The sequence below is a fragment of the Salvelinus fontinalis genome, chromosome 1, assembly GCF_029448725.1.
Source record: "Salvelinus fontinalis isolate EN_2023a chromosome 1, ASM2944872v1, whole genome shotgun sequence".
NCBI lineage: Eukaryota > Metazoa > Chordata > Actinopteri > Salmoniformes > Salmonidae > Salvelinus > Salvelinus fontinalis.
In genome coordinates this window covers 98,871,496-98,888,238 of record NC_074665.1, presented here as the reverse complement: position 1 = coordinate 98,888,238, position 16,743 = coordinate 98,871,496, and the positions used below count along the sequence as shown (strand labels likewise).

At 42.5% G+C, this 16,743-nt stretch overlaps 1 protein-coding gene across 5 annotated transcripts in view; it reads left to right on the top strand.

Annotated features, from left to right (window-relative positions):
* The window catches only part of LOC129865130 (exportin-1), a 72,602-nt gene that overhangs the window by 45,474 nt on the left and 10,385 nt on the right, over positions 1 to 16,743 (top strand). For all 5 annotated transcript variants that reach the window (XM_055937646.1, XM_055937636.1, XM_055937627.1 and 2 more), the window contains exons 15-21: positions 2,537 to 2,693; positions 3,480 to 3,643; positions 5,037 to 5,171; positions 6,931 to 7,114; positions 7,686 to 7,792; positions 14,005 to 14,199; positions 15,931 to 16,099. In XM_055937646.1, coding sequence (XP_055793621.1) covers positions 2,537 to 2,693; positions 3,480 to 3,643; positions 5,037 to 5,171; positions 6,931 to 7,114; positions 7,686 to 7,792; positions 14,005 to 14,199; positions 15,931 to 16,099 — 1,111 coding nt within the window. The remainder of the gene's footprint in view (positions 1 to 2,536; positions 2,694 to 3,479; positions 3,644 to 5,036; positions 5,172 to 6,930; positions 7,115 to 7,685; positions 7,793 to 14,004; positions 14,200 to 15,930; positions 16,100 to 16,743) is intronic.

The window sequence follows — 16,743 nt, the reverse complement described above, 5'->3', positions numbered from 1 at the left end:
AGCAGAATCTTTCTCTTCAGGAGAATGTTGGGCAGAATCTTTCTCTCTAGGAGAATGTTGAGCAGAATATTTCTCTTTAGGAGAATGTTGAGCAGAATCTTTCTCTCTAGGAGAATGTTGAGCAGAATCTTTCTCTTCATGAGAATGTTGAGCAGAATCTTTCTCTTCAGGAGAATGTTGGGCAGAATCTTTCTCTCTAGGAGAATGTTGAGCAGAATCTTTCTCTTTAGGAGAATGTTGAGCAGAATCTTTTTCTTCAGGAGAATGTTGAGCAGAATCTTTCTCTCTAGGAGAATGTTGAGCAGAATCTTTCTCTTTAGGAGAATGTTGAGCAGAATCTTTCTCTTCATGAGAATGTTGAGCAGAATCTTTCTCTTCAGGAGAATGTTGGGCAGAATCTTTCTCTCTAGGAGAATGTTGAGCAGAATATTTCTCTTTAGGAGAATGTTGAGCAGAATCTTTCTCTCTAGGAGAATGTTGAGCAGAATATTTCTCTTTAGGAGAATGTTGAGCAGAATCTTTCTCTCTAGGAGAATGTTGAGCAGAATATTTCTCTTTAGGAGAATGTTGAGCAGAATCTTTCTCTCTAGGAGAATGTTGAGCAGAATATTTCTCTTCAGGAGAATGTTGAGCAGAATCTTTTTCTTCAGGGGAATGTTGAGCAGAAGCTCTCTCTAGGAGAATGTTGAGCAGAATATTTCTCTTCAGGAGAATGTTGAGCAGAATCTTTCTCTTTAGGAGAATGTTGAGCAGCATCTTTCTCTTCAGGAGAATGTTGAGCAGAATCTTTCTCTTCAGGAGAATGTTGGGCAGAATCTTTCTCTTTAGGAGAATGTTGAGCAGAATCTTTCTCTCTAGGAGAATGTTGAGCAGAATCTTTCTCTTTAGGAGAATGTTGAGCAGAATATTTCTCTCTAGGAGAATGTTGAGCAGAATATTTCTCTTTAGGAGAATGTTGAGCAGAATCTTTCTCTCTAGGAGAATGTTGAGCAGAATCTTTCTCTTCAGGAGAATGTTGAGCAGAATCTTTCTCTTTAGGAGAATGTTGAGCAGAATCTTTTTCTTCAGGAGAATGTTGAGCAGAATCTTTCTCTCTAGGAGAATGTTGAGCAGAATATTTCTCTTTAGGAGAATGTTGAGCAGAATCTTTCTCTTCATGAGAATGTTGAGCAGAATCTTTCTCTTCAGGAGAATGTTGGGCAGAATCTTTCTCTCTAGGAGAATGTTGAGCAGAATATTTCTCTTTAGGAGAATGTTGAGCAGAATCTTTCTCTCTAGGAGAATGTTGAGCAGAATATTTCTCTTTAGGAGAATGTTGAGCAGAATCTTTCTCTCTAGGAGAATGTTGAGCAGAATATTTCTCTTTAGGAGAATGTTGAGCAGAATCTTTCTCTCTAGGAGAATGTTGAGCAGAATATTTCTCTTCAGGAGAATGTTGAGCAGAATCTTTTTCTTCAGGGGAATGTTGAGCAGAAGCTCTCTCTCTAGGAGAATGTTGAGCAGAATATTTCTCTTCAGGAGAATGTTGAGCAGAATCTTTCTCTTTAGGAGAATGTTGAGCAGCATCTTTCTCTTCAGGAGAATGTTGAGCAGAATCTTTCTCTTCAGGAGAATGTTGGGCAGAATCTTTCTCTTTAGGAGAATGTTGAGCAGAATCTTTCTCTCTAGGAGAATGTTGAGCAGAATCTTTCTCTTTAGGAGAATGTTGAGCAGAATCTTTCTCTCTAGGAGAATGTTGAGCAGAATCTTTCTCTTCAGGAGAATGTTGAGCAGAATCTTTCTCTTCAGGAGAATGTTGAGCAGAATCTTTCTCTAGGAGAATGTTGAGCAGAATCTTTCTCTTCAGGAGAATGTTGAGCAGAATCTTTCTCTTCAGGAGAATGTTGAGCAGAATCTTTCTCTCTAGGAGAATGTTGAGCAGAATCTTTCTCTTCAGGAGAATGTTGAGCAGAATCTTTCTCTCTAGGAGAATGTTGAGCAGAATCTTTCTCTTTAGGAGAATGTTGAGCAGAATCTTTCTCTTCAGGAGAATGTTGAGCAGAATCTTTCTCTCTAGGAGAATGTTGAGCAGAATCTTTCTCTTTAGGAGAATGTTGAGCAGAATCTTTCTCTTCAGGAGAATGTTGAGCAGAATCTTTCTCTCTAGGAGAATGTTGAGCAGAATCTTTCTCTTTAGGAGAATGTTGAGCAGAATCTTTCTCTTCAGGAGAATGTTGAGCAGAATCTTTCTCTTTAGGAGAAGGATAATAATGGGAGTTTGTTTGGTGGATGTTTAGTTGAGCTGATGGACATTGTGACAGAGGTGCAGGAGGGAAAGATGTGGGGGGTTAAACAGTGCTGCCTCTCTGGACACACTGGGCCTCAAGGATGAACACATCGCTCATCTATTGTCCAAAGGCTCTCTGTTATCCATCTGTCTAACTGAGTTGGGATTCTGTGTGTGTGTGTGTGTGTGTGTGTGTGTGTGTGTGTGTGTGTGTGTGTGTGTGTGTGTGTGTGTGTGTGTGTGTGTGTGTGTGTGTGTGTGTGTGTGTAGGATCTGCTGGGTCTGTGTGAACAGAAGAGGGGGAAGGACAATAAGGCCATCATTGCCTCCAATATCATGTACATCGTGGGCCAGTATCCTCGCTTCCTCAGAGCCCACTGGAAGTTCCTCAAGACCGTCGTCAATAAACTCTTTGAGTTCATGCACGGTGAGAGAACTAACTCTGTCTGTGTGACTGGTGTACAGAGGTGAGAGAACTAACTCTGTCTGTGTGACTGGTGTACAGAGGTGAGAGAACTAACTCTGTCTGTGTGACTGGTGTACAGAGGTGAGAGAACTAACTCTGTCTGTGTGACTGGTGTACAGAGGTGAGAGAACTAACTCTGTCTGTGTGACTGGTGTACAGAGGTGAGAAAACTAACTCTGTCTTTGTGACTGGTGTACAGAGGTGAGAAAACTAACTCTGTCTTTGTGACTGGTGTACAGAGGTGAGAAAACTAACTCTGTCTTTGTGACTGGTGTACAGAGGTGAGAGAACTAACTCTGTCTGTGTGACTGGTGTACAGAGGTGAGAGAACTAACTCTGTCTGTGTGACTGGTGTACAGAGGTGAGAGAACTAACTCTGTCTGTGTGACTGGTGTACGGAGGTGAGAGAACTAACTCTGTCTGTGTGACTGGTGTACAGAGGTGAGAGAACTAACTCTGTCTGTGTGACTGGTGTACAGAGGTGAGAGAACTAACTCTGTCTGTGTGACTGGTGTACGGAGGTGAGAGAACTAACTCTGTCTGTGTGACTGGTGTACAGAGGTGAGAGAACTAACTCTGTCTGTGTGACTGGTGTACGGAGGTGAGAGAACTAACTCTGTCTGTGTGACTGGTGTACAGAGGTGAGAGAACTAACTGTCTGTGTGACTGGTGTACAGAGGTGAGATGTGTGTGTTTTCCAGCCTGTCTCACCCCCTCCCCCCCTCCCTCCCTCCCTCCCCCCCTCAGAGACCCATGATGGGGTACAGGATATGGCGTGTGACACTTTCATCAAGATCGCCCAGAAGTGCCGTCGCCATTTTGTCCAGGTGCAGGTGGGCGAGGTGATGCCCTTCATCGACGAGATCCTCAACAACATCAACACCATCATCTGTGACCTGCAGCCACAACAGGTAACACACACACACACACACACACACACACACACACACACACACACACACACACACACACACACACACACACACACACACACACACACACACGTGCGACGAGATCCTCAACAACATCATCATGATCTGTAACCCCAACAGATAGGTCAGCCTCAGGCCCTAGAAATGCACTGACTAGAGAGGACTATAACTGTCATTCACTCAACCAAAACTGAAAGGTGTGTATTAGGACATGTTGAAACAGGTTCAAACACATACCAAGCTGTAGAAATAGATTGAGTAGAGAGGACTCTGTCATGTCTACTGAAAACCGCTGGGATTCAGAACATATGAACATTTCCAGTCTAACCAATAAAACCCAGGTTGTCTTTCACTGTTTCTTGTATCTGTGTTCATTATTACTAACTCTGACAAAAGTTACAACTCTTGACCATCCCTCAGTGGTTAATGTTATGTTTGTGTGTACGTTCCAAGCTGTAGAAACACACTGACTAGATGGGACTTGATCTCTGTCTACTGAGATGCATCACGCTGACTCAGAGCAGAATCTAGTATTTGTGTATCTATATCTGTCTACTGAGAAGCATCACGCTGACTCAGAGCAGAATCTAGTATTTGTGTATCTATATCTGTCTACTGAGAAGCATCACGCTGACTCAGAGCAGAATCTAGTATTTGTGTATCTATATCTGTCTACTGAGAAGCATCATGCTGACTCAGAGCAGAATCTAGTATTTGTGTATCTATATCTGTCTACTGAGAAGCATCACGCTGACTCAGAGCAGAATCTAGTATTTGTGTATCTATCTCTGTCTACTGAGAAGCATCACGCTGACTCAGAGCAGAATCTAGTATTTGTGTATCTATATCTGTCTACTGAGAAGCATCACGCTGACTCAGAGCAGAATCTAGTATTTGTGTATCTATCTCTGTCTACTGAGAAGCATCACGCTGACTCAGAGCAGAATCTAGTATTTGTGTATCTATATCTGTCTACTGAGAAGCATCACGCTGACTCAGAGCAGAATCTAGTATTTGTGTATCTATCTCTGTCGACTGAGAAGCATCACGCTGACTCAGAGCAGAATCTAGTATTTGTGTATCTATATGCTCTGTCTACTGAGAAGCATCACGCTGACTCAGAGCAGAATCTAGTATTTGTGTATCTATGTCTACTGAGAAGCATCACGCTGACTCAGAGCAGAATCTAGTATTTGTGTATCTATGTCTACTGAGAAGCATTACGCTGACTCAGAGCAGAATCTAGTATTTGTGTATCTATATCTGTCTACTGAGATGCATCACGCTGACTCAGAGCAAAATCTAGTATTTGTGTATCTACATGCTCTGTCACATGTATGTGTGTGTTGTGTCTCCTGTGTGTGTTGTGCAGGTCCATACGTTCTACGAGGCCGTGGGGTATATGATCGGAGCCCAGACAGACCAGGCAGTACAAGAGCATATCATAGAGAAATACATGTTACTACCTAACCAGGTGTGGGACAGCATCATTCAACAGGCCACCAAGGTAATAATGAATCTGGTCACTCCTGTAATAATGAATCTATTTACTCCTGTAATAATGAATCTAGTCACTCCTGTAATAATGAATCTGGTCACTCCTGTAATAATGAATCTAGTCACTCCTGTAATAATGAATCTGGCCACTCCTGTAATAATGAATCTAGTCACTCCTGTAATAACGAATCTAGTCACTCCTGTAATAACGAATCTGGTCACTCCTGTAATAATGAATCTAGTCACTCCTGTAATAATGAATCTATTCACTCCTGTAATAATGAATCTAGTCACTCCTGTAATAATGAATCTAGTCACTCCTGTAATAATGAATCTATTCACTCCTGTAATAATGAATCTATTCACTCCTGTAATAATGAATCTATTCACTCCTGTAATAATGAATCTAGTCACTCCTGTAATAATGAATCTGGCCACTCCTGTAATAATGAATCTATTCACTCCTGTAATAATGAATCTGGCCACTCCTGTAATAACGAATCTATTCACTCCTGTAATAATGAATCTATTCACTCCTGTGATCATTCATTTCACACTTCTTTCATATTTTACATGTTTTGTAAATAAGCTAAAATCCCCCCAGTGAGAATGTGACTGGATAGGACAGTGAGTAAGACAGGATGGAGGGAGAGAGTTGTCCTGAAGAGCAGTGTGTCTGATTGAAACCCATGTCAGGACTGTTATGTACATGTGTTCAGCTGCTGGAGAACCCCAGGTCACAGAAAGACCTGTAGTAGCGACCCCTTTCCTGCAGTCAAAGACCTGTAGTAGCTACTCCTTTCCTGTAGTCAAAGACCTGTAGTAGCGACCCCTTTCCTGCAGTCAAAGACCTTTAGTAGCTACTCCTTTCCTACAGTCAAAGACCTGTAGTAGCTACTCCTTTCCTGTAGTCAAAGACCTGTAGTAGCTACTCCTTTCCTACAGTCAAAGACCTGTAGTAGCTACTCCTTTCCTGTAGTCAAATCACCTAGTGGCCTCATGGCTGGTATGTTATTCATATTTTTCATAATTTCCTAATTAATAAGTTGTATAAATAAAATAAACTTTTTTTAAAACTGAAAATCTGGTGTTTCTATGTCAAACAGTTTTGTTATATTTCAGTCTTCTCTGACCCTGATTTAGTTTAACTTAATCCATTCATGTTTCAGTCTGATCAATAACACTGATCAAGTCACCCACACACCTGGTAACCTGAATATACCAAATCTCTTTTCTCTCTGATGATGTCCAGCTGTCTTTATGGACTATTTGTCCAGGACACAGATAAAGTTTAATCCTGAACTATAAAAAGTATTCTCCATTGAGGTTATTGATTGTAAATGATTGTTTTGTTCTTTGCAGAGCCTAGGAGGAAGAGTAGCTGTTGCAGCTTATTAAACTCAATATAATCAGAATGAATAAACAAGTTCATCATATCTGTTTCTTCTCTAGTCAACCCCTTTATCATTGTCATGTTTTAACTCCATCCATTCACGTTTCAGTCTGATGATCACTAAAGTACCCTTCTCTTAAATCTTTACCCAGTACAGCCAGAAGAGCACTGGCCACCCCTCAGAGCCTGGTTCCTCTCTAGGTTTCTTCCTAGGTTCCTGCTTTCCAGGGAGTTTATCCTACACACTGTGCTTCTACATCTGCATTGCTTGCCGTTTGGGGTTTTATGCTGGGTTTCTGAACAGCACTTTATGACATCTGCTGATGTGAAAAGGGCTTCATAAATGACATGTGATTGATTGACTCCCCTCTGTTAGAACGTGGACATTCTGAAGGACCCAGAGACGGTGAAGCAGCTAGGCAGCATCCTGAAGACCAACGTCCGGGCCTGTAAGGCCGTGGGACACCCCTTCGTTATCCAGTTAGGACGCATTTATCTGGACATGCTCAACGTCTACAAGTGCCTCAGCGAAAACATCTCCGCAGCCATCCAGACCAACGGTCAGTGGGGGGATGTTTGGGGGCTGGGCTGGGGGATGGGCTGGGCTGGGGGCTGGGCTGGGGGCTGTGTGTGTCCTTTCCTCATGTGTCTCTTCTCTTGGTGGTGTGTCCTCTCCTCATGCGTCTCTTCTCTTGGTGGTGTGTCCTCTCCTCATGCGTCTCTTCTCTTGGTGGTGTGTCCTCTCCTCATGCGTCTCTTCTCTTGGTGGTGTGTCCTCTCCTCATGTGTCTCTTCTCTTGGTGGTGTGTCCTCTCCTCATGCGTCTCTTCTCTTGGTGGTGTGTCCTTTCCTCATGCGTCTCTTCTCTTGGTGGTGTGTCCTTTCCTCATGCGTCTCTTCTCTTGGTGGTGTGTCCTCTCCTCATGCGTCTCTTCTCTTGGTGGTGTGTCCTCTCCTCATGTGTCTCTTCTCTTGGTGGTGTGTCCTCTCCTCATGCGTCTCTTCTCTTGGTGGTGTGTCCTTTCCTCATGTGTCTCTTCTCTTGGTGGTGTGTCCTCTCCTCATGCATCTGTTCTCTTGGTGGTGTGTCCTTTCCTCATGCGTCTCTTCTCTTGGCGCTGTGCGTTTCAGGAGAGATGGTGACGAAACAGCCCCTGATCAGAAGTATGAGGACGGTGAAAAGAGAGACGCTCAAACTCATCTCGGGCTGGGTTAGCAGATCCAGCGATCCACAGATGGTGAGATACAGATATATACACATCTGACAGGAATATATTGGTACTACATGTATCAGATATATACACATCTCACAGGAAGATATTGGTACTACATGTATCAGATATATACACATCTCACAGGAAGATATTGGTACTACTTGTATCAGATATATACACATCTCACAGGAAGATATTGGTACTACTTGTATCAGATATATACACATCTCACAGGAAGATATTGGTACTACTTGTATCAGATATATACACATCTCACAGGAAGATATTGGTACTACTTGTATCAGATATATACACATCTCACAGGAAGATATTGGTACTACTTGTATCAGATATATACACATCTCACAGGAAGATATTTTTTTTATTTTTTTTATTTTACCAGGTAAGTTGACTGAGAACACGTTCTCATTTGCAGCAACGACCTGGGGAATAGTTACAGGGGAGAGGAGGGGGATGAATGAGCCAATTGTAAAGTGGGGATTATTAGGTGACCATGATGGTTTGAGGGCCAGATTGGGAATTTAGCCAGGACACCGGGGTTAACACCCCTACTCTTACGATAAGTGCCATGGGATCTTTAATGACCTCAGAGAGTCAGGACACCCGTTTAACGTCCCATCCGAAAGACGGCACCCTACACAGGGCAGTGTCCCCAATCACTACCCTGGGGCATTGGGATATTTTTTAGACCAGAGGAAAGAGTGCCTCCTACTGGCCCTCCAACACCACTTCCAGCAGCATCTGGTCTCCCATCCAGGGCCTGACCAGGACCAACCCTGCTTAGCTTCAGAAGCAAGCCAGTAGTGGTATGCAGGGTGGTATGCTGCTGGCTATATTGGTACTACATGTATCAGATATATACACATCTCACAGGAAGATATTGGTACTACATATATCAGATATATACACATCTCACAGGAAGATATTAGGTACTACATGTGTCAGAATATATACACATCTGACAGGAAGATATTGGTACTACATGTATCAGATATATACACATCTGACAGGAAGATATTAGGTACTACATGTATCAGATATATACACATCTGACAGGAAGATATTGGTACTACATGTATCAGATATATACACATCTCACAGGAAGATATTGGTACTACATGTATCAGATATATACACATCTGACAGGAAGATATTAGGTACTACATGTATCAGATATATACACATCTGACAGGAAGATATTAGGTACTACATGTATCAGATATATACACACCTGACAGGAAGATATTAGGTACTACTTGTATCAGAATATATTGTTACTACATACAGTTGAAGTTGGAAGTTTACATTCACTTAGGTTGGAGTCCTTAAAACTCGGTTTTCAACCATTCCACAAATTTCTTGCTAACAAACTATAGTTTTGGCAAGTCGTTTGGGACATCTACTTTGTGCATGACACAAGTAATTTTTCCAACAATTGTTTACAGACAGATTATTTAACTTATAACTCACTGTATCACAATTCCAGTGGGTCAGAAGTTTACATAAATACACTAAGTTGACTGTGCCTTTAAACAGCTTGGAAAATTCCAGAAAATTATGTCATGGCTTTAGAAGCTTCTGATATGCTTATTGACATAATTTGAGTCAATTGGGGGTGTACCTGTGGATGTCTTTCAAGGCCTACCTTCAAACTCAGTGCCTATTTGCTTGACATTATGGGAAAATCAAAAGAAATCAGCCAAGACCTCCACAAATCTGGTTCATCCTTGGAAGCAATTTCCAAATGCCTGAAGGTACCACGTTTATCTGTACAAACAATAGTACGCAAGTATAAACACCATTGGACCACCCAGCTGAAACAGGTACAAAAGTATCTATATCCACAGTAAAACGAGTCCTATATCGACATAACCTGAAAAGCCACTCAGCAAGGAAGAAGCCACTGCTCCAAAACCGCCATAAAAAAGCCGGACTACGGTTTGCAACTGCACATGGGGACAAAGATCGTACTTTTTGGAGAAATGTCCTCTGGTCTAATGAAACAAAAATAGAACTGTTTGGCCATAATGACCATCGTTATGTTTGAAGGGAAACGGGGGAGGCTTGCAAGCCGAAGAACACTGTGGTGAAATCCTGCACGGAGCCTTCACCGTGCGCTGCCACTTTAAGAGCGCATCAGCAGTCAGGAAGGAGGAGATAAAGACAGCTTTGGGGAGGAGCTCTTGGGTGGCGCGACAGTTTGATTGTGTGTGCTATGCTGCAGAAGTTTTGTTTGTTTTCATCGCGTGTAGATTATAAAGTATTTAACTCAATCATCGGTGTGACCGCTCTAGGTCGTGGTTGTTATCGTTTGGGACCGCGCCGGTTATGGATCGCATGGATTAGTAGCAAGTAGAAGTTTTAACATACAAGTCAACAAACCATCGGACGGTCAGACAGTACACCGGCACGCCTGAAGACCACAGCTAAGATCTCTCCTGTTCTCTTTCTCTCTTTCTCTTCCCTCTATCGTTCCAGTGCTTTGCCCTGCAACAGACTCTCTATTTTTCAAATGCACTTCCCATTGAAGTTCATTAGAGCTGGACTATTATTGCCCTGCCAGAAGTATTTGGGTGGACATTTTAGTTAAAAGGGAGGTTGCTTGCAAGTTGTGTATTGTTATTTGAACTGTATTGAGGGGGGGGTGTACTAATGACCTGTGGCCGAGAAGATTGTGGACATTTTTAAGGCCTTTGTTGTGTCTATGAACACCCCCCCACATTCATACCCTCTGCACTCCTCCACTGGAAGATAATACATATTACTGCAAATCCTCTGTTGATGACTGGGTTCTTTCTTGTATGAAGTTGCTGTTCAATTGCTCTGCCATTATTATGATTGTATGAGGTATTCTTGGTGGGGTTACCCCTGTGCTGTGATGTGGGTTTTATAGGGTGTGTATTCTCTTTTCTCTCCACTGGCTATCTGGTAAACAGGCTACACTCTAGGCAGTCTCTTCTGCTGATGTGTGTATTCTCTCTTCTCTCCACTGGCTATCTGGTAAACAGGCTACACTCTAGGCAGTCTCTTCTGCTGATGTGTGTATTCTCTCTTCTCTCCACTGGCTATCTGGTAAACAGGCTACACTCTAGGCAGTCTCTTCTGCTGATGTGTGTATTCTCTCTTCTCTCCACTGGCTGTCTGGTAAACAGGCTACACTCTAGGCAGTCTCTTCTGCTGATGTGTGTGGGTCTGGTAGTGGTACTCTCTCTATTCTACAATTTTCCTTTCGGCATGGTTGATACCTGCCTGGCGCCCGAACAAAATCTTTATCCCTACCACTCTATAATAAATACCGCTACAACACCATCCCAACTGTGAAGCATGGTGGTGACAACACCATCCCAACTGTGAAGCATGGTGGTGACAACACCATCCCAACCGTGAAGCACGGTGGTGACCGCTACAACACAACCGTGAATACAACCGTGAAGCATGGTGGTGACAACACCATCCCAACCGTGAAGCATGGTGGTGACAACATCATCCCAACCGTGAAGCATGGTGGTGACAACACCATCTCAACCGTGAAGCATGGTGGTGACAACACTATCCCAACCGTGAAGCACGGTGGTGACAACACCATCCCAACCGTGAAGCACGGTGGTGACAACACCATCCCAACCGTGAAGCACGGTGGTGATAACACCATCCCAACCGTGAAGCACGGTGGTGACAACACCATCCAAACCGTGAAGCACGGTGGTGACAACACCATCCCAACCGTGAAGCACGGTGGTGACAACACTATCCCAACTGTGAAGCATGGTGGTGGCAGCATCATGTTGTGGGGGTGCTTTGCTGCAGGAGGGACTGGTGCACTTCACAAAATAGATGGCATCATAAGGGAGGAAAATTATGGGGATATATTGAAGCAACATCTCAAGACATCAGTCAGGAAGTTAAAGCTTGGTCACAAATGGGTCTTTCAAATGGACAATGACCCCAAGCATACTTCCAAAGTTGTGGCAAAATGGCTTAAGGACAACAAAGTCAAGGTATTGGAGTAGCCATCACAAAGCCCTTACCTCAATCCTATAGGAAATGTGTGGGCAGAACTGAAAAAGCGTGTGCGAGCAAGGAGGTCTACAAACCTGACTCGGTTACACCAGCTCTGTCAGGAGGAATGGGCCAAATTTCGCCCAACTTATTGTGGGAAGCTTGTGGAAGGATACCCGAAACGTTTGACCCAAGTTAAACAATTTAAAGGCAATGCTACCAAATACTAATTGAGTGTATGTAAACTTCTGACCCACTGGGAATGTGATGAAAGAAATTAAAGCTGAAATATTTCACATTCTTAAAATAACGTGGTGATCCTAACTGACCTAAGACAGGGAATTTTTACTAGGATTAAATGTCAGGAATTGTAAAAAACTGAGTTTAAATGTATTTGGCCAAGGTGTATGTAAACTTCCGACTTAAACTGTATATCAGGATATATTGTTACTACATGTATCAGGATATATTGTGGTGGCAAAGTAGCCTAGTGGTTAGAGCATTGGGCTAGTAACCAAAACGTTGCAAGTTCGAATCCCCTAGCTGACAAGGTACAAATCTGTCATTCTGCCCCTGAACAAGGCAGTTAAACCACTGTTCCTAGACCGTCATGTAAAATAAGAATTTGTTCTTAACTGACTTGCCTAGTTAAATAAAGGTTTAAAAAAAAAAATATATATATATATATTGTTACTACATGTATCAGGATATATTGTTTCTACATGTATCAGGATATATTGTTACTACATGTATCAGGATATATTGTTACTAGGATATATTGTTACTACATGTATCAGGATATATTGTTACTACATGTAATCAGGATATATTGTTACTGCATGTATCAGGATATATTGTTACTGCATGTATCAGGATATATTGTTACTACATGTATCAGGATATATTGTTACTACATGTATCAGGATATATTGTTACTACATGTAATCAGGATATATTGTTACTACATGTAATCATGATATATTATTACTACATGGAATCAGGATATATTGTTACTAGGATATATTGTTACTACATGTATCAGGATATATTGTTACTACATGTATCAGGATATATTGTTACTAGGATATATTGTTACTACATGTATCAGGATATATTGTTACTACATGTATCAGGATATATTGTTACTAGGATATATTGTTACTACATGTATCAGGATATATTGTTACTAGGATATATTGTTACTACATGTATCAGGATATATTGTTACTAGGATATATTGTTACTACATGTATCAGGATATATTGTTACTAGGATATATTGTTACTACATGTATCAGGATATATTGTTACTAGGATATATTGTTACTACATGTATCAGGATATATTGTTACTACATGTAATCAGGATATATTGTTACTACATGTAATCAGGATATATTGTTACTAGGATATATTGTTACTACATGTATCAGGATATATTGTTACTAGGATATATTGTTACTACATGTATCAGGATATATTGTTACTAGGATATATTGTTACTACATGTATCAGGATATATTGTTACTAGGATATATTGTTACTACATGTATCAGGATATATTGTTACTAGGATATATTGTTACTACATGTATCAGGATATATTGTTACTACATGTATCAGGATATATTGTTACTACATGTATCAGGATATATTGTTACTACATGTATCATGATATATTATTACTACATGTAATCAGGATATATTGTTACTACATGTATCAGGATATATTGTTACTACATGTATCAGGATATATTGTTACTACATGTATCAGGATATATTGTTACTACATGTATCAGGATATATTGTTACTACATGTAATCAGGATATATTGTTACTAGGATATATTGTTACTACATGTATCAGGATATATTGTTACTACATGTATCAGGATATATTGTTACTACATGTATCCCAATGAAAGACAGCGGAGGTGTTTCAATTAAAAACTACATGACAAAAACAAGACTTATACAACCTTGACTGTCCAACCTGACTGTTTAAAGCAGTACTTGTCAGTCCTGTGTGTACTCCAGGAATGGATTGGGAAACTCTCACCTTAAGAGTTTGAAAGACAACCGTGTTGGTCACTTAGTCCTTAGTAACAAACACACACACACTGACCTCAGTCCTGTCCTATAATAACCCGGTGAGAACATAACATTCCTCCCTCAGCCGTGTTGATCTGTCCGTTAATCCCGTCCTCTCTTCCCTCCCAGGTGGGGGAGAACTTTGTTCCGCCGCTGCTCGACGCCGTTCTCATCGACTACCAGCGCAACGTCCCCGCCGCCCGGGAGCCCGAGGTCCTCAGCACCATGGCAACCATCGTCAACAAGCTGGGCGGACACATCACCGGGGAGATCCCGCAGATCTTCGATGCCGTGTTCGAATGCACGCTCAACATGATCAATAAAGTAAGTATCAGCATTATTAATAGTGGCTATTGTTCTAAACTTTCATCTTGAAAGTTTATCAAATGTACTCTTAATAACATGTTGAAGTCAGTATGGCTGTAAATCCATGACATAGTAGGCAAAATTTGTCAAAAGTGCATTTTGTTGCAAAAGTACAAACTAAAACTACCAAAACATTCCATGATGTGATTTATAAATAAATGATCTGGGCTCCTGAAAGGACTGATCTCAATAATATATAAACAACTTTTGTAAAGCTCATATTCTGAGCTAGCCATTAAAAGAGTCAATTCTACAGATCTAATTGAATCTGAACAATGTTTTAACTGGAACAGAATATGGAAAAGTCTGACCTTGGCATCCCGTAATCTGAGGGTGTAGGAAGCCTGGTTTCCGGGTGGGGAGGGAGGATGCGGGTGGGTGGATGGGGACTGAGGGGGGGGGAATGGGGAGGGAGGATGTGGATGGGGACTGAGGGGTGGAATGGGGTGGGTGGATGCGGGTGGGTGGATGGGGACTGAGGGGGGGAATGGGGAGGGACGATGCTGAGGGGTGGAATGGGGAGGGAGGATGGGGACTGAGGGGGGAATGGGGAGGGAGGATGGGTGTAGGTGGATGGGGACTGAGGGGGGAATGAGGAGGGAGGATGGGGACTGAGGGGTGGAATGGGGAGGGAGGATTCGGGTGGGTGGATGGGGACTGAGGGGGGGATGGGGACTGAGGGGGGGAATGCTTTGGGTTATCTTTGTATGCAGTGATTTGATTGTTTTTGTACCTGTAACCAACAAAATAAGTCAATTTTAAAGAGGTAGTTCACTGAGACCCCCATTTCCATACTGACTGTAGGGGGTCACTCCATGGAGTGTTCCATTTCTATACTGACTGTAGGGGGTCACTCCATGGAGTGTTCCATTTCCATACTGACTGTAGGGGGTCACTCTCCATGAAGTGTACCATTTCCATACTGACTGTAGGGGGTCACTCCATGGAGTGTTCCATTTCTATACTGACTGTAGGGGGTCACTCCATGGAGTGTTCCATTTCTATACTGACTGTAGGGGGTCACTCCATGGAGTGTTCCATTTCCATACTGACTGTAGGGGGTCACTCTCCATGAAGTGTACCATTTCCATACTGACTGTAGGGGGTCACTCCATGGAGTGTTCCATTTCCATACTGACTGTAGGGGGTCACTCCATGGAGTGTTCCATTTCCATACTGACTGTAGGGGGTCACTCTCCATGAAGTGTACCATTTCCATACTGACTGTAGGGGGTCACTCTCCATGGAGTGTTCCATTTCTATACTGACTGTAGGGGGCCACTCTCCATGGAGTGTTCCATTTCCATACTGACTGTAGGGGGTCACTTTCCATGGAGTGTTCCATTTCCATACTGACTGTAGGGGGTCACTTTCCATGGAGTGTTCCATTTCCATACTGACTGTAGGGGGTCACTTTCCATGGAGTGTTCCATTTCCATACTGACTGTAGGGGGGTCACTCTCCATGGAGTGTTCCATTTCCATACTGACTGTAGGGGGGTCACTCTCCATGGAGTGTTCCATTTCCATACTGACTGTAGGGGGGTCACTCTCCATGGAGTGTTAGTGGTGTGTGTTGCACACATTTTACAGCTGTTGTTCTACCAATACCAAGGACAACCTATCTTTTTAGTGCCTACAACTGTTGTCGGTTGGTTCTCATCAATATGGCCCGTCTCTCTCCCTGCAGGACTTTGAGGAGTACCCGGAACACAGGACTCATTTCTTCTACCTGCTGCAGGCGGTCAACTCCCACTGTTTCCCAGCCTTCCTGGCCATCCCTCCGGCCCAGTTCAAACTGGTACTGGACTCCATCATCTGGGCCTTCAAACACACCATGAGGAACGTGGCCGACACAGGTGAGGCTCGAACACACACACACACACACACACACACACACACACACACACACGCACGCACGCACGCACGCACGCACGCGCGCGCGCGCGCGCGCGCACACACACACACACACACACACAGGTGCTTTCCTTTACGAATGACAGCACATGAATGAAATCATCCACATGTATGGATCACATATTTACTAATGCTGCAGAAATCTTCTTTAAAGCAGCAGTATCCAAATCCATCGGATGTAGTGATCACAATATAATAGTCATATCTAGGAAAGCCAAAGTTCCAAAGCCTGGGCCTAATATAGTGTATGAGAGGTCATACAATAAGTTTTGTAGTGATTCTTATGTTGATGTAAAGGATATTTGCTGCTCTGTGGTGTGTAATGAGGAGCAACCAGACGCTGCACTTGACACATTTTATGAAACTACTTATTCCAGGTACTAATAAGCATGCACCCATTAAGAAAATGACTGTAAAAAACGTTTAAATCCCCTTGGATTGATTAATAAAAAAACTATTGTATGATTGAGAGGGATGAGGCAAAAAGAATGACAAATAAGTCTGGATGCACAACCGATTGGCAAAAGTACTGCAAATTGAGAAATAATGTGACTAAACTGAATTAAAAGATGAAGAAACTATACTA